Source organism: Neoarius graeffei, chromosome 2, assembly GCF_027579695.1.
Source record: "Neoarius graeffei isolate fNeoGra1 chromosome 2, fNeoGra1.pri, whole genome shotgun sequence".
Lineage (NCBI taxonomy): Eukaryota > Metazoa > Chordata > Actinopteri > Siluriformes > Ariidae > Neoarius > Neoarius graeffei.
In genome coordinates, this window is record NC_083570.1 from 57213021 (window position 1) to 57235438 (window position 22418).

Sequence of the window (22418 nt, forward strand, 5' to 3'; positions counted from 1 at the left end):
CAGTCTGGTTAGTCAAATGACTTTCTATGGATTTGCCTGCCAAGTTGCCATCGCCTTGTCCACGGCTAACATTAACACATAGCTAGTTAACTTGGACGCTGTTAGCATAACTCCAGTTTTACATGCTAACATGAATAACATTAACTTTTCTGAAGTCCTTTCAGAAATATGTTTTAGCATAATCTTGCCAATTAAACAGAATGTAGACATCTTTCTTTTCTAGTAACATTAGCTAACCAATATGATTTCGAGTTTGAAAAGCATTTGCTAGCATGTCAGGTGGCGCTTCAAGCTCTACAGGTTCTACAAGCTAGTCAGTAAACCCAGTAGGTTGCTTCAGAGGCAATTAGGTATTGTAAGCGTTGACAGAAAATGTACTTTTAATACTTAAGTATTTTTAAAAGCTAGTACTTCAGTACTTTAACTTAAGCAAAAATTTGACTGGACAACTTTCACTTGTGGGCGGCACGGTGGTGTAGTAGTTAGCGCTGTCGCCTCACAGCAAGAAGGTCCGGGTTCGAGCCCCTTAGCCGGCGAGGGCCTTTCTGTGCGGAGTTTGCATGTTCTCCCCATCAGGGCCGTTGACAGCTTTGGCTGGGCCCGGGACAAAATAATCTGAGTGGGCCCCCCCCCCCAAATAATCTGAGTGCCCCCCCCACACACACACACATACACGCGCACGCACATCGCGACACAGCAACCACCCACACCCAACCCCTCTTTTCAGTCTCCATTCACTCCAACCCTTAAATAACAGGTATTCCAAGCCCATTATAACAGTCAACCATTTTATTTCAACATTTCAACATATTTTACAGTTTGAACATTTCCTTATAGTCTGCAACTATTCAGGTGCGAAATGCAATGCGCCGGACTTTTGCTGTGGCAAAGTCGTCAATAAGGTCATTGAAGTCCAGCTTCTTTGCAAGTCCGCGCTCTAGAGAGCATAGCCAGCCCATTCCCAAAATCTGAACATAGAAGCATCACCACTAGTCACACACGGACTGGCCATTGGGAGTAGCGGGAGTGGTGGGCCGGTGGTTCAGTGTGGGCCGGCGGAGAAAAAAAAAACAGTTGCGCGCTGGCCTTTAATATGATAAGCAATGTTAACAGTTTCTTTAAGCTTAAGAAACTGTTAACATTGCTTATCATATTAAAGGCCAGCGCGCAACTGTTTTTTTTTTTCTTTAAGAAACTGTTAACATTGCTTATCATATTAAAGGCCAGCGCGCAACTGTAATAAGCAATGTTAACAGTTTCTTAAAGAAACTGTTAACATTGCTTATCATATTAAAGGCCAGCGCGCAACTGTTTTGTTTTTTTTTTTCTCCGCCGGCCCACCGGGAAAACTCCCGCTACTCCCGATGGCCAGTCCGTGTGTGCCACTAGTGATGTGTACAGTGAGTTTTTCAGTGTATTTTTTTGTCTTGTTTTTCATAAACGTCCTTTCCGTACTCGATTTAGAATGTTACAAAAAAAATGTACACCCTCCCAACCACGTAACATTAGCCTATCTGACCTGGGGGCTGACACGTTTATTACGGATAAACCAAAAGGATTACAACGTTCCCTGGATATAGAACTGGACCGAGAAGATTTCAAAATCTTAACGTGTAAGCAACAACAATAAAACAGAGGTTGTTTTATTCATTTAGGGCTTATTAGGCTACTTTCATTAATTGCGCTTTTCATACAGGCCTATCATTTTTCACTTGAGCAAGGGAATTGTTTGAAGAGTATCCAGTCTAAGCGAAAGTTTAATGTTTTGCAACAGACTAACCTCAAAACACCCCATTTATAGCCCAATCGTTACATTAAACTCTATCTAGCTGGCAATTTCACATGCCGTCGTATCTACACGGGATGATTTCCAACAAAATAAGGTTTAATTAACAAGAGGCAGCGTTCCACGGGCTTTCAGCTAACCGGAGTCCAGCTCAGCGCAGATCAGCAAGCATGCCTAAAACATTTGGATATGATTGCGGGCCAATGTGCTATTCTTTGCTTCATTGAGATATATGCAACAGTGTTATTAAACCGATATGTTTATGAAATAATTCAATGCCCTGTGCATTTCAGTGTTCACTCAGTGTACCCTGCTATCCCCTACTTTATAATTATGAATGGCACGTTGCGCGTGCTGGGGTTACATTACGGGGCTGGAAAAAAGTTATCTGTGTCTTACCTGGCTCAGCTGCCCCACTGCCTTCACCACCTGCTGCATCATCTGAATTTTTTCTAAAATATCTATGCAGTGAGCCCCTGAGGCTCTTGGCTTCTTCATCTCTTTTTCTCTTTTCTTTTCTTTGCTCCTGACTTGTGCATGTTGGCAAACGGGCTCGCACGCTTATTGTCGAAGCGTTATGATGGAATAGTGCCGTATTATATGGCGCCTTAATCAAAGACCAAACCATTTCTGCATTAGGGGTGGTACACTGTAAAATATAATAAGTTGACTTTACTTAAAAAAAATATGCAAAGTCGTTGCCTCAAAAAAAGTCATTTATGTTGATTTAGATAAATTAGATTGGGTTAACTTATTTTTTGTGAGTTTGCAGTATTCAAATTAACTTAGATTAGTTTGATTACATTAACTTATTTATTGTGAGTTTGCAGTACTCATCTTATATAATTTTGATTACATTAACTTATTTATTTTAAGTTTACAGTACTCAAATCAATGGCTTTCAGATATCTTTTTTCATAAATTTAACTTAATATTCATGAATTGTGAAAGCTTAATTCTCTAGTTTTACTCATCCTTCATATTGAGGCCAATTTAACTTTAATTTTCTTGACCAAAGAGTTTTGCGAAAGACAATAGGACACATGCTAATTTAATAAAAAAACAAACAAACACACAATACAAGGTAATGAGCCCCCAAACAAAATGAATGGTGAACACATTGGATTTACTTTGCAATTAACATTTATTTTAAATGCTAAACAACGCATCATTTAAGGCTCTGGAAACATGCTCCACTTTTGTTAATCCTCGTGCATGTGCTGAAAAGACCGCGCGTAGATGGGGCAGGTCTGCGCATGTCTAAACACAATGCCCAAAGGACTCTGGGACAATAAATTATATTTTCTAATTTAACTGAAGTGGAGTACACTAAGTTAAGCGTGTTCTCCAACTTGAAATTAGCAGTTATTTATTTAATATTAGTGTTGACAACAGGTTGATGATTTCTAAGTTTGATTCACTAATCATTTCTAATTAATTTGAATATTTGCATTTACAGTGTAGGTGGGTTCTTGAATCTATTTTCGAAGACAATAAAGGCAAAAGAACCAGAAATCATTCATTGAATGCAAATATAGCACATTTTTCTCCCCCAAATCAACACATTTTGAAATGAAACAGAATGATTAATGGCATCTTCATGAGGGACCAGTTCTGGGCTCCCCCTCATGCCTGGGCCCGGGACAAAATACCCGGTTGTCCCCCCCTGTCGACGGCCCTGCTCCCCATGTCCGCGTGGGTTTCCTCCAGGTGCTCCGGTTTCCCCCACAGTCCAAAGACATGCAGGTTAGGTTAACTGGTGACTCTAAATTGAGCGTAGGTGTGAATGTGAGTGTGAATGGTTGTCTGTGTCTATGTGTCAGCCCTGTGATGACCTGGCGACTTGTCCAGGGTGTACCCCGCCTTTCACCCGTAGTCAGCTGGGATAGGCTCCAGCTTGCCTGCGACCCTGTAGAACAGGATAAAGCGGCTAGAGATAATGAGATGAGATGAGAACTTTCACTTATATCGGAGTAACATTTAACCAGTGGGATCTGTACTCTGATTTAAGTAATGAAGTTGGGTACTTTGTCCACCTCTGTATTCAGCCTTATATATTCAGACAACATAGCGAACAGTGGTGTGAGTGATACAGACACTAGCAATACTAATAAGGAAAAGATGCCACAGATTTCCATAGTAAAAAGGAAAAAGGCACTTGTATAAAAATGAAAAATACTTTATACATTACAGTAAAGCCTATAATGTATAAAAAGTAAAACCTGCAAAAATGGCACTTGTAATTTATAAAAAGTACAATCACCAAGGTAGAACAGATGAGAGTAATATAATACTGGGTCATACATACAACATTCAGTTATTTTGTTGGTTTCTAAATGCATCAACACACACACACACACACACACACACACACACACACACACACACACACACACACACACACACACACAAGAAAGTCATTCCCACTGCTCCTTGCCATTAGGATGGTACAATACAAGGCTCAAGGATCATAGATAAACTAGATTCAAAGATAAAAGTATAAATTCCAGGTCATATTTCACACTTTGTTGGTGCAACTCAACCTATTTCCAGTGTGATATTCACAAGCACGTGCCAAGGCATTTTTGGGATGTATTTATCATTTAATGTGATTGTTACAGGGAAACTCTGCTTTATATTCTTGGTCATTGGAGGAAATCCCATAAGGGCCACTTACCTCAAAATGGCCACTGCGTCTGACAAATGTGCTGGAGCAAACCACCATGAGACAGATGAGGACCTGTAACACGACCCCAGTGATAGAGGCAGTGCCCTGAACCCATCCGATACCTGGGCGTGTGGTGAACAGGTATTCCCACATCTTATATCCTCTATCTGTATGTGATAGCATAACTAGGAAAAGGTAATAAGATATTACACACAATCTACTGGATAAAAAACTCCTAAATATAGAATTTACTTTCATATACATGATGGGTTTATACAGTGTTAAATGCCAAATGGGAGATTACATCATGAATTCTTATTGAGTCAGCCTTAGTTTTTCTTTTTCCAGTTCTAAACATAAAGGACAATTATTATTTGTAAATGGAGTTGGTTTCTATGTAGTGAATAACAAATACAGATCTAAATCTGTTCCTCGGTCTACAGAACATTAATAAGCTCTGAAGGAAACTCAAGGAAATGAGGTTACCAAAGTTCATGACATGTGCCATTGTGTGCACCAGAGTGAAGATGAAGATGGCATAACCCACGATCTGATGCAGAAGGATGTTCTGATCCAAAGGTAAGACTTTCACAACCCAGGTGGCTCGCAGCCATGTGAGACAACGGCGTAGCATCAGTATCTGCAGGCAACATCAATCTCACTGTAACATGCCTTCTAATTCAGTGATGACTAATCTGGACTATATTTAAAACAGCCTCCCAAAGGTGTGAGGCTCACCATAATAAAAGTGCAGTTGAGGTTCAGGCATAGTCCACACCCTTTTGCCAACATGTACCAGGGTCCACCGGGAGCATGCTGCAGCATAGCTATGATGAAGAGGAGAATGTTGAGGAAGGCATACAGGCAGAGGAAGAACAGCTTTCGGCTGTTGTTGTGCCAGTACGCTCGGGTCAAATAGCGAGGCGTCTTCCTCTTCTTGTGGTCCATATCAGGAGGTTTTAACCAGTTAGCAGCACTATGGTAATCCAGACAACATGACCAATGCAAACAATACTATGGTTAGAAATATAGTAACCAAGTAAGAACCTACATATTTCTCAAATCTTAGCTACTACCTGATGGTGAGGTTCTCCATAACCTCAGGGAAGTTCTCGAGTTCTGCTTTTAGCTCCTCAAATGTAATGGAACCACTGTTATCTTTATCAGCAGACTCAAATAGGGCCAGTGTCAGATCATCCAGTTTCTCCTCTGGCAGGGAGATGGCACTTTCCCTTAGGCAGGATTTCAGCACTATTCGCAACTCATCAGGGTCTATAGAACCACTTCCTGTAAATTCAGGGGTTTATGTTTGCTTTTAGTTTTTTTCCCCCCAATATGCTTCAGAGACAGATGTATGTGTACTGTATGTATACACCGATCAGCCATAACATTAAACCCACTGAGAGGTGAAGTGAATAACATTGATTATCCCATTACAATGGCACCTGTCAAGGGGTGGGATATATTAGGCAGCAAGAGAACAATCAGTTCTTGAAGTTAATGTGTTGGAAGCAGGAAAAATGGGCAAGCATAAGGATCTGATTGATTTTGACAAGGGCCAAACTGTGATGGCTAGATTGGGTCTGAGCATCTCCAAAATGGCACATCTTATGGGGTGTTCCTGGTATGAAGTGGTTAGTACCTACCAAAAGTTGTCCAAGGAAGGACAACCGGTGAACTAGCGACAGGGTCATGGGTGTCGAAGATTCATTGATTCGCATGGGGTATGAAGGCTAGCCCATATGGTCCAATCTCACAGAATCACAGAATCCTGTAGCGCAAACTGCTAAAAAAGTTAATGCTGACACCTTTCTGTTTTAGCCAGCACTCACTTTTTCAGCAGTTTGTGCTGGAAAATGGTCATAATGTTATGGCTGATTTGCGTATATGGATAGACAGAAAGGTGGATTGCAACTGGTTAGAGTGTGGTTTGATGAATGGGGAAAAGAAAGAAAGTTTAAAATGGTAATTACAAAACATAAGAGCTTCTCAACTCATGCCAACATATAGAGTATAGTGCATTATACTCGTATATAAATGCATTATCATTCAGAATAGACTGCTGTCTGATTACTGTAACTGACCATCCACATCGTAGACTTGGAAGAGAAAGCGTAGCTTGTCAGTCTCGCTGCCGTGAATGAGGAGGTTTAGAGCCTTCAGCAGCTCATCGAGGCTAATAGAGCCACTGCCATCCGAATCGAATAATGCAAAGAACCTCTCTGCAAAAAATGACTGCCAAAGCAGTGGCCAAGAGAAAACATTTAATAATGTTTAGTTTCAAAAACTGTACATGGAAGTTTAGATAAACAGAACTCTATGATTCATGTCTGTGAAGATTCTCAGTCATCCAGGTCATAGTAACTGTGGGTGGTAAACCACCCACAACTCTATGATTCCTGGCTCAGTTATGAGTCTGTGAAGGCAGTTTTACTTGTCGAGTCAAATGACAACAATCTTTAATGAATTCTCTCGCTATACATGTACTGTATATACATTTATGGACTGCATTGTAAAATATATTTATATCAGGTGAAAAGTTAGGGCTTTTCTGGACTTAGACATACAGTGTTTACTTAGGCCCTGTCCACACGACAACGGATTCAGGTGACTCCGATACAATTGCTTATCGTTTAGGCTTGGCGTCCACATGGCACCGGCGTTTTGGGTGCCCCAAAACGCAATCTTTTTGAGAACGGGTTCCAGAGTGGAAAGATCTGGCAACGTTGCCATTGTGAAGTCGTCTGGATGAGTAGAATGGATTTGTTTACGATGACGTCACAACCACATGACTGTGAGTGCTTCACGCCGGGTAGAAGTGTAACGAATATCACCAGGATATCACCAGGAAAAAGCCTTACAGAGCACTAGTGAGAGTGAAACACGAGCTTGGATATTATTATTATTATTATTATTATTATTATTAGTAGTAGTAGTAGTAGTAGTAGTATGTTCAGTGTTAGTTCACAGTAGTAATGCAAGAAGCAGAATAGTGACAGTAATAGTGAAGCAAAAACATGCAATTGTACAAACACTGCAGCTCTACAGCAAAATATTCATTTATGAAATGGTCTGATTCTTAACACCAGTAGTGCCAATGATCTTCTCATTGCGATGCGATGCGAGTTGTCAACAAATCCTATAACTTGGTTCATGAAACGCACTTACAAAATATTTTCACTGTGAATATTTATTGTGTAATGGTGCAAAGTGAGAGAGAGAGAGAGAGAGAGAGACTCTGCCCTTAGGGCAGAGTCAATCCCGCCAGCAAAAATAGGGAAAAAAAGGAGCGATCTCACCTCTTCAGATGTTGGTTTTAGTCCTACAATACATTCCTCAAAAAGGGCGTAGAGGAGCAAATTAATCCATCAACGTGTAGCATTCAATTTATTCCGGACCATTAAAGACGCTGCCTTCCGCATAGAATCATACGTCATCCTCGCCGCCATATTGGATAGGTCAAAGCGGAGAATAAAGATTCATGCGCTGCCTTTAACTGTACCAACAGGTTTACCGTCCAAACGAGATCACATGGGATTACCTTTCACAGGTGAGAAACAACAAATTAATCCATCAACGTGTAGTATTCAATTTATTCTGGACCATTAAAGACGCCGCCTTCCGCGTAGAATCATACGTCATCCTCGCCGCCATATTAGATAGGTCAAAGTGGAGAATAAAGATTAGCTGCGTTTAACTGTACCAACAGGTTTGCCGCCCAAACGAGATCACATGGGATTACCTTTCACAGGTGAGACTGGAAAAATACTTTTCATTGTATTTGGTCATTATAATGTAATTTTACGAACAGATTTTCCTGACTTTGTGGCTAATATGAAGTCTCGCGCATAATAGTTTATGCGCATGCGTCCTTACTTCTTCTATTGTTCTGGTGTCTCCGAAGGGACCGTCTTACAGCGCCCCTAGAGGTGTGGCATGTGTATTGCATCGTTTTCAGCAAGCGTTGCGTTGCCATGTGGACCTGATATTTTACTGATCGTTGCCCATTTGGACGCGATATATTTTTAAATAACATCTCGTTGCCATTGTCGTGTGGATGTAGCCTTATTTTCAGGTCACATACAATGAAATTTACTTGGAAATCACCATCTTCTTCCTTGTCCAGTACTGTTGCCAGGTCAGGGTCCATGTGGACCCTACTGATCCACGTCATATTAATTGGAAAGGCTATTAATTACACTGGCTGCCCTTCCTGCTACAACCATCCCATTTATGGGCTTGGGAAACAACCATTCACACCTATGGACAATTTAGAGCCACCAATTAGCCTAATCTGCATGTCTTTGGACTGTGGGGGAAACTAGAGCACCCAGGTCTGTGAAGATTCTCAGCCCATGTTTACATTAGACCGTATCAGCGGATCATCAGATTAACGATTAGTGTGCACACAGCAACACCAATACACGGATACGCTCGGCTCCGCAGGCATCCTGCGCTCCAAATCACTCCGCCCTGAACAGCGAGTGCCCTCTGGAGAGCGCGCAGCTCACAGAGTGGCCGGTTTGGCAGTTTCGAGTGCCTCTGGTATGGAGAGTGAGTTGTACTTCCTGGGTGCCCCTTTATTCACCATGTTCCCTTTCTGTAGTTCAGCTAGCTGGCTAACTTCTCTCCGTGCTGCCTTTATCTTGGCCTCTAATCGTCTTTTCCATGGTGGATACTGTTTGTTATGTCCCGCGCCCACCTTGTGTCCAAGCATCTCCATGATTACTGGTGCTGTACTGTGTATCAGCTTGTTGGTCTCAGTGATGGTTCTTGTAGAGATTGTCTTCAGAGCAGCATTCACATCTACTAGTAGATCTTCTGAAGGTACTTGGCAACTCAGCTTTGGTATTCGTCAGGGGCTCCAGGTTTCCAGTTGGGTCACGATCTTCCTTCTCAGGAAGCAGCTCTTGTGTTGAGGCTGTTGGGGCTTGGTACCCAATCTCTGGTTGTGGGGATGATGATGACATCTCCCCGCTGACCTGTCTTCCTGGCTCCCCCTTGCCGTAGCATCGTTGTTGTATTTCATTAATGCCCTCTCTAGTAGCATTCCAGCAATTCCGTATTTTCTGTCCTCGTCCATCGATGTCTTGTTCCAGTAGCCCATTTCTCATCAGTTTGCCCTGGTTCCCTAGCAACTGACGCAGACCTTGTTGACCCGGGTGACGTCTGAGCCGGTATGACTCTATCAGTTATGTCTTCACTCATTCCTGAGGTAGGCTGATATATCATGAGGGGTCTTGCCTAAGGGCCCTTACTGGATGATGTTTTGCCCCGATCGGGATTCAAACCCCGATCTCCTGCGTCGTAGTCAGTGAGCATTACCACTGTACTATCCAGCTCAGCTCATCTCATCTCATTATCTCTAGCCGCTTTATCCTGTTCTACAGGGTCGCAGGCAAGCTGGAGCCTATCCCAGCTGACTACGGGCGAAAGGCGGGGTACACCCTGGACAAGTCGCCAGGTCATCACAGGGCTGACACATAGACACAGACAACCATTCACACTCACATTCACACCTACGGTCAATTTTAGAGTCACCAGTTAACCTAACCTGCATGTCTTTGGACTGTGGGGGAAACCGGAGCACCCGGAGGAAACCCACGCGGACACGGGGAGAACATGCAAACTCCGCACAGAAAGGCCCTCGCCGGCCACGGGGCTCGAACCCGGACCTTCTTGCTGTGAGGCGACAGCGCTAACCACTACACCACCATGCCGCCCCACTGTCCAGCTGATATCTATAATATATCTATAGATATCTATCTATCTATATGTCTATACACATATATACTAGTGCATCTCAAAAAATTAGAATATTGTGAAAAAGTTCAATATTTTCCATCAGTTATTTAAGAAAGTGAAAATGTTATATATTATAGACTCATTACACATAAACTAAAATGTTTCAAGCATTTTTCTATTTTAATTTTAATCAGTATGGCATACAGTACAAAAACATAAAAAACCCATCTCAAAATATTAGAATATTTCATTTCGAGTTTGAGTAAAACAGTATGAACACGGTGTATCTCTCGGTCTAGTTCAGTACACACAACCACAATCATGGGGAAGACTGCTGACTTGACTGTTGTCCAGACGATAATCACTGATGCCCTCCACAAGGAGGGTAAGCCACAAAAGGTCATTGCTGAAAAGGGTGGCTGGAAAAGGTGCACAAGCAACAGGGATGGCCGCAGTCTTGAAAAGATTGTCAAGAAAAGTTGATTCAAGAACTTGGGAAAGCTTCACAAGGAGTGGACTGAGGCTGGTGTCAGTGTATCAAGACTCATCACGAACAGACGTCTTCAAGAAAGGGGATACAACTTTCGCATTCCTAATATCAAGCTGCTCCTGAGCCAGAGACAATGTCAGAAGTGTCTTATCTGGGCTAAGGAGAGAAAGAAATGGACTTTTGCTCAGTGGTCCAAAGTCCTCTTTTCAGATGAAAGTACATTTTGCATTTAATTTGGAAATCATGGTTCTAGAGTCTGGAGGAAGAGTGGAGAGGCACAGAATCCAAGGTGTTTGAAGCCCAGTGTGAAGTTTCCACAGTCTGTGATGATTTGGGGTGCCATGTCATCTGCTGGTGTTGGTCCACTGTATTTTATCAAGTCCAATGTCAACACAGCCATCTACCAGGAGATTTTAGAGCACTTCATGCTTCCATCTGCTGACGAGCTTTTTGGAGATGCTGATTTCCTTTTCTAGCAGGACTTAGCACCTACCCACAGTGCCAAAACTACTACCAAATGGTTTGCTGACCATGATATTACTGTGTTTGATTGGCCAGCCAACTTGCCTGACCTGAACCCCATAGAGAATCTATGGGGTATTGTCAAGAGGAAGATGAGAAACACCCGACCCAAAAATACAGATATGCTGAAGGCCACTATCAAAGCAACCTGGGCTTCAATAACACCTCAGCAGTGCCACAGACTGATCACCTCCATTCCACACCACATTGATACAGTAATTCATGGTAAAGGAGCCCCATATTGAGTGTATAAATGAATATACTTTTCAGAAGTTGGACATTTCTGTATTGTAAATCCTTTTTTTGATTGAGTTTAGGGAATATTCTAATAATTTGAGATACTGGAGTTCTGATTTTCATGAGCTATAAGCCATAATCATCAAAATTAAAACAAAAAAGGCTTTAAATATTTCACTTTACATGTAATGAATATAGAATATATGAAAGTTTACCTTTTTGAATTAAATTATGAAAAAAGGGAACTTTTTCATGGTATTCTAATTTTTTGAGATGCACTAGTATATATATAATTTTTTTTAAGAGTACCTTAATAGCTGAAATCTGTATCGTTATTCTCATACACCTAACAAAAAAGGATTGTGTGTGTATTTTGTACAGGGTTCAGGATTTGTGATCTTCCCAGTTCAGAACATCACTACAGTTGACTCTCATGTGGTACAGTTGGGATACCTGGAGGGTCATCTGCTGGTTTCTTCTCTTAGCCGGTGCTACCTCTGTGACACCGAAAGGGAGAAGTTTTGGCGAGTGGGGAATAAGGAGCGTGATGGAGAGTACGGAGCTTGTTTTTTGCCACAGCAGCAGACCGGATCAAGGACACCAGGTGCAGGCACTGCTCATCTCGTGTACTGCGCTCGACCAGGCTCGCGCATTTGGGAGGCCAACTTCAGTGGAGAGGTGCTTAGCACCCATCAGTTTAAACAGTTGCTTGCCTGCCCTGCTCTGCCTCTCATCTCTTGCAAGTATGTGGTTCAGAGAGTCTCTGATTCTGTTTGATGGGTTTTAAAAATGGAATGTGGCATGTACACATACCATAAGTATATGCCCCCTCCTGATTTCCTCCAATATTGCATATTTGTTACACTATATGATTTCAGATAAGACAATAAGAACATGAGGAAAACACAGTTTTAATGATTATTTCATTTATTGAAGGATTGTGAAGAAGACACCTTTATCTGTCACATGTACATTAGAGCACACTGAAATTCTTCCTGCATTTAACCCTTCTGAAGCAGTGAACACACACTAGTGAGCAATGAGCGCGCACCAGGGCTCTCAAGTCTCACGCATTGAGCGTGACAGTCACGCTTTTCGGTCTTTTGTCACGCACTCCTGCCACACATTGTATTTCTCACGTTGAAAAAAAATTATAATATAAATTTCTCTGGCGCGCCGCTATCTCTATGGAAACGGCAGGAAACAAGCGCATCTCCCATGAGTCGAGCCTGCCACTTACCAGCCAATCAAAAAAAAGGAAAAGGGCAGGGCTACACAATAGCCAATCAGAAGCACTATTGTATCTGGGTCGATAACGCAACAACCAATGAAAAAAGCATTGTTATCCCAGGAATTGTTCACTTGATAATGCTCCAACCATCTTCTGAAAGTTTTGTTCAGTGGACACCATGAGGATGAGCTCTGAGCAGCACAGAGACCAGAGGAAGTCATGTCCTGTTTTAATGTTACAACAAATTCACAACTTGTTTGACACAAGAAATGACAACTTGCCTGCTGTGAGAGAATGTTGCCCAGATAATTAGCATGGACATGGTAAGGTTTTACAGGAGCTGAGCTGTATTGCACCTGTTTAAATGATCCCCTGGCGAGCAGCTCCACTTGTTCACAGGCAATAACAGATGCTGGTCAGTAATAATAACAGCGACACTAATGTGTGTTTAAAGCAGCATGTGAATACCAGTAAGAGTGAAGGTTTTTTTTAATTTGTCAGCAGTTATGAAAGACCCGTTTGTGAAAGATTAAGTTTTTATTGTTCATAATATAGAAACTGTGTGACTCCAGGGGAAGATATAGGGAAGAGGAAAGTCCAACTATTACAGATTACAGGACCCAACATCCTTTGACGTTGAGGAGTTTTGGGGAAGAATGTCCTCAAAAAAAACAAAGTAAGAAATTTTTTGCACACAACATGACTTGCTCATTATTAAGATAAAAGGAAAACATTTAAGTAATAGAGGCCCTTGGTTCCTTTTTCAAAGGTGACTGGCTTGAACCAATTTGGGAGGCTATCAGAGATAACAACCTTGGTTTTGGCGCTTCCTCATTCAAATGCTGATGCCGAGAGGGTATTTTCAATTGTCAGTCTGAACAAAACCTCAACCCGAAACAGCTTGTCTCTGGACAGGACATTGGCCTCTATCATGACCCTGAAAATGGCTGGACTTGAGCCGAACTGTTTTAAGTGGGAGCCAACAACACAAATGGTGAAGGACTCAAAAGGCAGCAAACACTTACAATAAACAACACCAGTCATAATCTCTCTCTCTCTCTGCTCTCTCACACACACACATACACTTATTCAGTACACGGAAATTGAATAAAGACTTTGGCTACATCCCCACGACAACGGCAACGAGATTTTTTTTAGCGGGTAAAAAAAATATCGCGTCCACATGGGCAATGGATCAGTAAAATATCAGGTACATATGGCAACGCAACGCTTGCTGAAAACGATGCAATACACATGCTACACCTCTACGTGCGCTGTAAGACGGTCCCATCGGAGATACCAGAACAATAGAAGAAGTAGGACGCATGCGCATAAACCCCTTCTTCTACCCGGCGTGAAGCACTCACAGGAACAAACACACAACAACAAGAAGAAGATGGCTGCGACTACGCGAGGAAATCGTGCCTTCTGTGTGTACAAATTAGTTTTATTAATGTGCATAGTTTTATATAACTTAATTTTCTTATTGTGTGTGAACATTTTGAAAAGCATTTTTATATAATTTATATAACTTTTTATATTGTGTGTGAACATTTTGAAAAGCAGTCTTATCCAATAAAAAAAAGAAATTCAAGAAATGGTTCAGTTACTTGTTTATTTAAAAGAAAAGCTGTATACAAAAGTGAATGCAATGCAGTGGTTCATACAAAACAGTCTGTTGAAGGGTCTTCTGACCCTTTTCCCCTCTGCTGCCATTATAGTCAGGTAACTGTTGCTTTGTGTGGAAGGCTGTACTTTCTGTTCATCAAAGCAGGTGTAAATTGTCTGTCTGGCAGGTCAGTCAGGTTAATGTGTAAACAATTTCAAAAGATTCTTATCCAATAGAAAGCAGGCAAGAAATGGTTTGAGTCACTCTTCTTCTTTTGGCCCGTCTAGTTACACGCCGTGGTGGGTTTAAAAGAATCTGACGCGTGTGGTCGTGTAAGCGTCTCTGCCGCTCGCCTAGTTGGTATAACACCTGTGCATTTTGCTTCAATAATGCGAATAAACTTAGCAGCGACTGCAGCACTGAAACTACTACTACTCTGGGGACCGCCATTGTTGCTGTTGTTGTTACGAATGATGCGCGCGAGAGTGTTGCTTGTTCTAGTCATGTGGTTGTGACGTCATCGTAAACAAATCCATTCTACTCATCCAGACGACTTCGCAATGGCGCCGTTGCCAGATTTTTCCACTCTGGAACCCGTTCTCAAAAAATATCGTTTTGGGGCACCCAAAACGCCGGTGCCATGTGGACGCCAGGCTGAAACGATAAAAAATTTTATCAGATTCACCTGAATCCATTGTCGTGTGGACAGGGCCTTTGTATTTGGTTGAGTTGTCAGTGCCGTGTGTTTATCCTTTCTTCTGCAAGTCTGAGCAGTTATTAATAACAACAACACTAATAATAATATTATTAATGAAAGACCCCCATTCCTGCGACCCGTCCAACCGGCACCCCCAATGGGGGGGGGGGGGGGGGGGGGGATGTCACTCTTGCCTGCATTCAAAACTTGAGAGTCCTGGCGCGCACACACTTAAGTACCCAGAGCAGTGGGCAGCTTTGTGGGGAACAGTTAAGTGCCTTGCTCAAGGGCACTTCAGCCATGGATACAGAGGGATGGGAAAGTACTGTTCATTCACTTATTCCCACATTTTGTTTTATTCTATCCACATTCACTGGATTTTGAGAAACAGAGCATTTTTATTTTTATTTTTTGCAAATTCGCTAAATAAAACATCCAACAAACTCATTTCCACTTAGAATGTAAACAAACCAGCAAAATGACAGGAGCAATTTGTGAAAAATGCTATTATAAATAATTCTTGAAAAATAAAAAAGATACGTTCTTACCATCAAATACTTTTATTCCATATTTTGTTGCTTTTTTTGCTTTTTTTTTAAGTTTTCTTATTATTATTTAGGGTTTTTTGGTGGTTGGTAAACCAATTTAAAGGTGCATTACTGCCACCGACTGGGTTGGAGTGTGGAACAAGCGATATTGGAGGGGGGAAAATTCTTTTAGCTATTTCTGTTTCTTTTAAATACTTTAAATAGGTTTTAAAAGGGTTTAAAAGGTTTTGTTCTCGAGTAGAGTTTTTATTTCATCCTCGGTTGGTTCAGCAACATGCTCTGCCATTTTGTTTTTCTCTCTTCATGGTATATGAGCTGACATCCTTGTAGAAGAGTAGCCAATCAGAGTGCATGATTGCTCATATCCAGTGAATGTGGATAGAATAATATCATATATATCAGCAGTATCTTAATACATTTATATGTAAACATATTTATTTATGCTATGCTTATAACAAAAGCTACCTAATTATATTCTTGGGGGAACATCATGAAAGTTTTATTATAATCAGTTATAAGCTATAATAAGTTGAAAATGTAATGCTTCAGGGGCATTAGGGACCTCCACCCATCTATTATCCATCCATCCATCCATCCATCCATCTATTATCCGTAACCACTTATCCTGTGCAGGGCCACAGGCAAGCTGGAGCCTATCCCAGCTGACTATGGGTGAGAGGCGGGGTACACCCTGGACAAGTTGCCAGATCATCACAGGGCTGATACTTAGGTGGGGTTTACATTAGACCGTATCAGCGGATCATCAGATTAACGTTTTTAAAATGATTAGCGTGCACACAGCAACGCCAATACACGATTCGCGTGCACACAGCAACGCCAATACATGGATACGCTTGGCTCCGCAGGCATCCTGCGCTCCAAATCACTCCGCCCTGAACAGCGAGTGCCCTCTGGAGGGTGCGCACTCTGGCCATGCGCAGCTCACAGAGCGCGCGAGTGAAGCGCACGAGCAGTGATTCGGGACTGAGCCGCTGTGTGTGTGATCTCAGTGCATATCGGGCATGCGCGTCACTTACCACTTGCAAGTGGAAGGATGGCAAGCCTAAAGACAATCATAACTACACAATGGGCAGTATTTGCATCAGTATTTGCAGTATTTTCATACTTTTATACTCTTTAATGAAAGGTGATACAAGGCGGAAGTCCGCGCCGTTTTTCAGCAGTCGCGTCACATGACCAACGCCAGCGAATCAGGAAGGTGGATGTCACAGTGACGTTGTCCAATGACGACGCCAGCTAGAGCTCAGCACAGCATATCCGCGTATCCGCGTATTCTCAATGTTTACACAGCACCAGACCAGACACGATCTGTATTGAATACGTGGAGCCTGGCGGATTCCCGTTTCCCGGCGTTTCCAGGCGTTTTAATGTAAACGGACAGTGCATCCGCGAAGAAAACGAGACAGATACGGTCTAATGTAAACTTGGCCATAGAGACAAACAACCATTCACACCTACGGTCAACTTAGAGCCACCAATTAGCCTAATCTGCATGTCTTTGGACTGTGGGGGAAACCGGAGCACCCGGAGGAAACCCACGCAGACACAGGGAGAACATGTAAACTCCATACAGAAAGGCCCCCATCGGCCATGAGGTTCGAACCCGGAACGTTCTTGCTGTGAAATGGCAGTGCTAACCACTACACGACCGTGCCACACATTTGGATTATTTGGAGATAATTGCTAGAATTACAATATTCTTCAAAATGCCAAAAATAGTAGTGCATATTATGTGTAAAATATTACAGTATAAAAAACTCCCTAATACAATCTAAAATAGTGATTACTATAACGGCTCAACTTAAATCCATTTTGGGAGTCAAAAGAAAACCCTGAAACAAATACGATTAGTAATTTCCTCAAGATCTGACAGGGCTCGAAATTCGCGGTGGTCCGGTCGCCCAAGGCGACTTAATCTGTCATTTGGCGGGTAATTCCTGTCACTAGGCAGCCTGGCTGGCTAGTTGAAAATAAAAAATATATATATGAAGCGAAGATTCAGACACACCGTCAACTAAAGCCGCCACATATTAAGCATGTGCCGTGTCTGTGTTAATCGATGTGTTTATCGGCAGGACGGAAACTACCGAAGAATTCCAAATCATATCGTGTACGAGTCAGGCTGTCGGTTTTTTCACTACTGCGCATGCATATAATGCATCTCGTTGAATATCACGGTAATCACATATAGTATTGGACCAGGTGGGTGGAGCACAGAAGCACGGCAGGCCAGAACTGAGTTCTCAATGAACTATTTATTGCTAGCTTTTCAGCCTTTTATCACTTCCCAGCCGCGCATGATCTCACACACACACACGTGTTCTGGTTGGGGAGAGAGAGCTCCCTTTCTCTGCTCTCCTCTCCTTTTAAAGGGCGCGGTCACTGGGGAAGACAAACAAACACAGGTTAATCCCCATCAGGTGCAATGATTCCACCACTTACCTTCCCTGACTCTGCCCTCCATTCACAGACCGACACTTGGCCACGCCCCCACTGCCACATCATGTTATCAAATTCAATAGATGTGGCCACATTATCGCCCATTTAAACACGTGTTTTTGTTGTTGTTTACATCTACATCTGCCAAAGCTACGTTGCGATGTGGAATTTTCTGAAAGGTGTACAGAAACCGCCAGAGACAGGGACAAAGCGACCTCGGTCTGAAGAGGAGAAAAAGGCCACAGATAAAGCATACGAGAAGGAGAAACGACAAAGGACTTATAAGCAAACATGGGAGCAGGGTAGGCCTTGGCTGCAATACGATTTTTATGGAATAATTAATTTTTTTCAAGTTGATTCCTAGTCAATATGAAGCTCCTAATACTTTCTCTCTCATTTCATCCCATCCTCATTATCTGTAGCCACTTTATCCTGTTCTGCAGGGTCGCAGGCGAGCTGGAGCCTATCCCAGCTGACTACGGGCGAAAGGCAGGGTACACCCTGGACAAGTCGCCAGGTCATCACAGGGCTGACACATAGACACAGACAACCATTCACACCTACGCTCAATTTAGAGTCACCAGTTAACCTAACCTGCATGTCTTTGGACTGTGGGGGAAACCGGAGCACCCAGAGGAAACCCACGCGGACACGGGGAGAACATGTAAACTCTGCACAGAAAGGCCCAAGCCGGCCACGGGGCTCGAACCCGGACCTTCTTGCTGTGAGGCGACAGCACTAACCACTACACCACCATGCTGCGCTTTCTCTCTCATAAATGGTTAAATACAAAAAGCATGTTGGACATATTTTGGGTGCTATAGTCATGATAGTAAGTATATTTGTTTTCAATACTCATACACCAAGTTGCCAAGTTTTCCAATACATTATTATTTGTTGATATTATATTATGGTGCTCTGTGTTGTTCTCATTCATGTATTTAACAACAGTATCAAAATACTCGGGTCTTGAAATAAATGCACATTAGTCATGAACAATGGTAACTACTCTCTTTTGCGTTATTTTTGACAGAAGTAAAATTCATACATGAACAAATTTTGGCTAGTTGATTTTCTGTTTGGCTAGTTACTTTGGAAGGTAACTAGTCTGGCTGGCTGGTGAAAAAATATATGAATTTCTAGGCCTGTACTTAGATGCCCAGTCTTCTTTTTTCACTTTTTTCTTCAATCATGTACAATTACTTGTTTCCTGCTTATTCAGGCTCAGAGTCTGTATCTCCCACCACCACCATGTCTGTGTCACTTGGCCAGCCAGTGTAGTTAGGTCTGCACCTTCTTCTGATTACAGACAACCAGCGCGTCACACTGGGCTCTGGGTCAAACTGCTCCAGTGAGAGACCTTTCCAGTGTTGTAGCACTTATACCCCTTTTCCACCAAATCAGTTCCAGGGCTGGTTCGGGGCCAGTGCTGGTGCTGGTTCACAACTCGTTCAACTTGTGAGCCAGCTGAGAACCAGTTTGCTCGCGGTGCTAAGGAAAGCCATGTCATTACGTCGCTGTATACATCAGTTACGTCGCTGTATACGTCATTACGTCGTTGTACACGTCAGTTATGTTGCTACGTTTGCATAAACCTTGGCGCGAATATCGAAGCAAAAACAACACGGAAGAAGCAGCAGCAGCAACAACAACAACAATAATGATAATAATAATAGATGACTTCGCGTTTGTACAGCTGCTGCTTCTCGTCGCTTAAAAATGGCGATCTTTCGCGGTCTTGTTATTGTTGTTGGTCTTAACAACTCTGCCCCCCCCCGCTGACATAAGCGGTTCTTTCCTCTGGCCCAGCAGAGAGTTGGTGCTAGCCTGGAACCGGTTTTTCTGGCCCCAGAGCCATTTTTTTGTCAGTGGAAACAGAAAACCCGGTTCCAAACTAAGCACTGGCCCTGAACCAGCCCTGGAACTGCTTTGGTGGAAAAGGGGCGTTAGGGAACTGCACACTTTTGACTTGATTCTGTTGTGTGCTGAGAATCCTCTTTTGTGCTGAGCCACAGATATGGGAAGAAGCATCATAATCTCAACAAAGTAAAGAATGCTCTTCAAATCTGTGCAGAATGGCTCATCACTTTCCATAACTCAGTGTATGTCTGAACTATCATCAACTAACGTTTCACTAATGCTTTCAGCATTCTCCATTACCTTTGAACAGCTGTGACATCACACCCATTGTTTGTCTAAAGGTCTCTGTACCAAATCACTAATGTGAGTGGTACAGAGCGATAGGTAACAATATCTTCTGGCCATGCATATGACAGAACACTAAAAATGACATGATGACCTCTGATCGCTTTGAATGGCCTTTTTCTATAATATTTGTCAGCACGTTTCCCAATCTTCTCTCTATTTCTTTAACAATAATATCAATTGCTTTATCATTTACTGCATTAAGATAATTTGTGAATATGGCATGGCTCTGTGGGCATTGAAGTTCAACATTTTGGAAGGTTGTGACAGTGGAGTTACTTGAAGCTCTCCACCTCTTTCTTACTGGCAATACTTCCTGATATCCAGTGCCTTCAGAATCTTTCCTTATGTGCTGTAAGTATTCTGGGAGTGTCCCTTCTCCCACTGGCATTTCCTTCAAACGTTTTATTGTCTCCAGACAACTCTCAGCAGCTGAAATCACTTTTGGGAGGATCCTCCCAAAAGCGATTGCAGCTGTTCGCCTATTGCTGCACCCATTGAAGAAGAAACCTTGATTAATAATAAATTATAATAAATAATTATTTATTTATAACAGGAGCAATTTGTGAAAAATGCTCATTATCTCTAGCCGCTTTGTCCTGTTCTACAAAATTTTGAAGTGTTATCTTTATGAATGCTGTTTAGTTCAACCAAGTTTGAATTTACAATTTATAGATGTCAGTCAGCTGGCAAGAAAAGTAAATGAATAAATGAAAACTTTCAGATTATTTCTCCTTCCCTGCCTGTACAAAACCAGCCTCATCTACATCAAATGCCGAGGATGTTGAGACTACAGTGGTGCTTGAAAGTTTGTGAACCCTTTTGAATTGTCTATATTTCTGCATAAATATGACCTAAAACATCATCAGCTTTTCACACAAGTCCTGAAAGTAGATAAAGAGAACCCAGTTAAACAAATGAGACAAAAATATTATACTTGGTCATTTATTTATTGAGGAAAATGATCCAATATTGCATATCTGGCAAAAGTGTGTGAACCTTTGCTTTCAGTATCTGGTGTGACCCCCTTGTGCAGCAATAACTGCAACTAAACATTTCCGGTAACTGTTGATCAGTCCTGCACACCGGCTTGGAGGAATTTTAGCCCATTCCTCCGTACAGAACAGCTTCAACTCTGGGATGTTGGTGGGTTTCCTCACATGAACTGCTCGCTTCAGGTCCTTCCACAACATTTCGATTGGATTAAGGTCAGGACTTTGACTTGGCCATTCCAAAACATTAACTTTATTCTTCTTTAACCATTTCTTTGGTAGAACGATTTGTGTGCTTAGGGTCGTTGTCTTGCTGCATGACCCACTTTCTCTTGAGATTCAGTTCATGGACAGATGTCCTGACATTTTCCTTTAGAATTCGCTGGGAAAATTCAGAATTCATTGTTCCATCAATGATGGCAAGCCATTCTGGCCCAGATGCAACAAAACAGACCCAAACCATGATACTACCACCACCATGTTTCACAGATGGGATAAGGTTCTTATGCTGGAATTCAGTGTTTTCCTTTCTCCAAACATAACGCTTCTCATTTCAACCAAAAAGTTCTATTTTGGTCTCATCCCTCGACAAAACATTTTTCCAATAGCCTTCTGGCTTGTCCACATGATCTTTAGCAAAGTGCAGACAAGCGGCAATGTTCTTTTTGGAGAGCAGTGGGTTTCTCCTTGCAATCCTGCCATGCACACCATTGTTGTTCAGTGTTCTCCTGATGGTGGACTCATGAACATTAACATTAGCCAATGTGAGAGAGGCCTTCAGTTGCTTAGAAGTTATCCTTGGGTCCTTTGTGACCTCGCCGACTATTACACGCTTTGCTCTTGGAGTGATCTTTGTTGGTTGACCACTCATGGGGACAATGGTCTTGAATTTCCTCCATTTGTACACAATCTGTCTGACTGTGGATTGATGGAGTCCAAACTCTTTAGAGATGGTTTTGTAACCTTTTCCAGCCTGATGAGCATCAATAACGCTTTTTCTGAGGTCCTCAGAAATCTCCTTTGTTCGTGCCATGATACACTTCCACAAACGTGTTGTGAAGATCAGACTTTGATAGATCCCTGTTCTTTAAATAAAACAGGGTGCCCACACACACCTGATTCTCATCCCATTGATTGAAAACACCTGACTCTGATTTCACCTTCAAATGAACTGCTAATCCTAGAGGTTCACATACTTTTCCCACTCACAGATATCCTTTTCCTCAAT

General features: G+C 42.2%; 1 protein-coding gene across 1 annotated transcript in view; it reads right to left on the minus strand.

Annotated features, from left to right (window-relative positions):
* nox5 (NADPH oxidase, EF-hand calcium binding domain 5) overlaps positions 1–22418 on the minus strand; it is a 58696-nt gene that overhangs the window by 32228 nt on the left and 4050 nt on the right. Inside the window, exons 2-6 of the mRNA XM_060914510.1 lie at positions 6539–6689; positions 5531–5741; positions 5193–5430; positions 4941–5094; positions 4464–4639 (exon numbers count right to left, since the gene is read on the minus strand). Coding sequence (XP_060770493.1) covers positions 4464–4639; positions 4941–5094; positions 5193–5430; positions 5531–5741; positions 6539–6689 — 930 coding nt within the window. The remainder of the gene's footprint in view (positions 1–4463; positions 4640–4940; positions 5095–5192; positions 5431–5530; positions 5742–6538; positions 6690–22418) is intronic.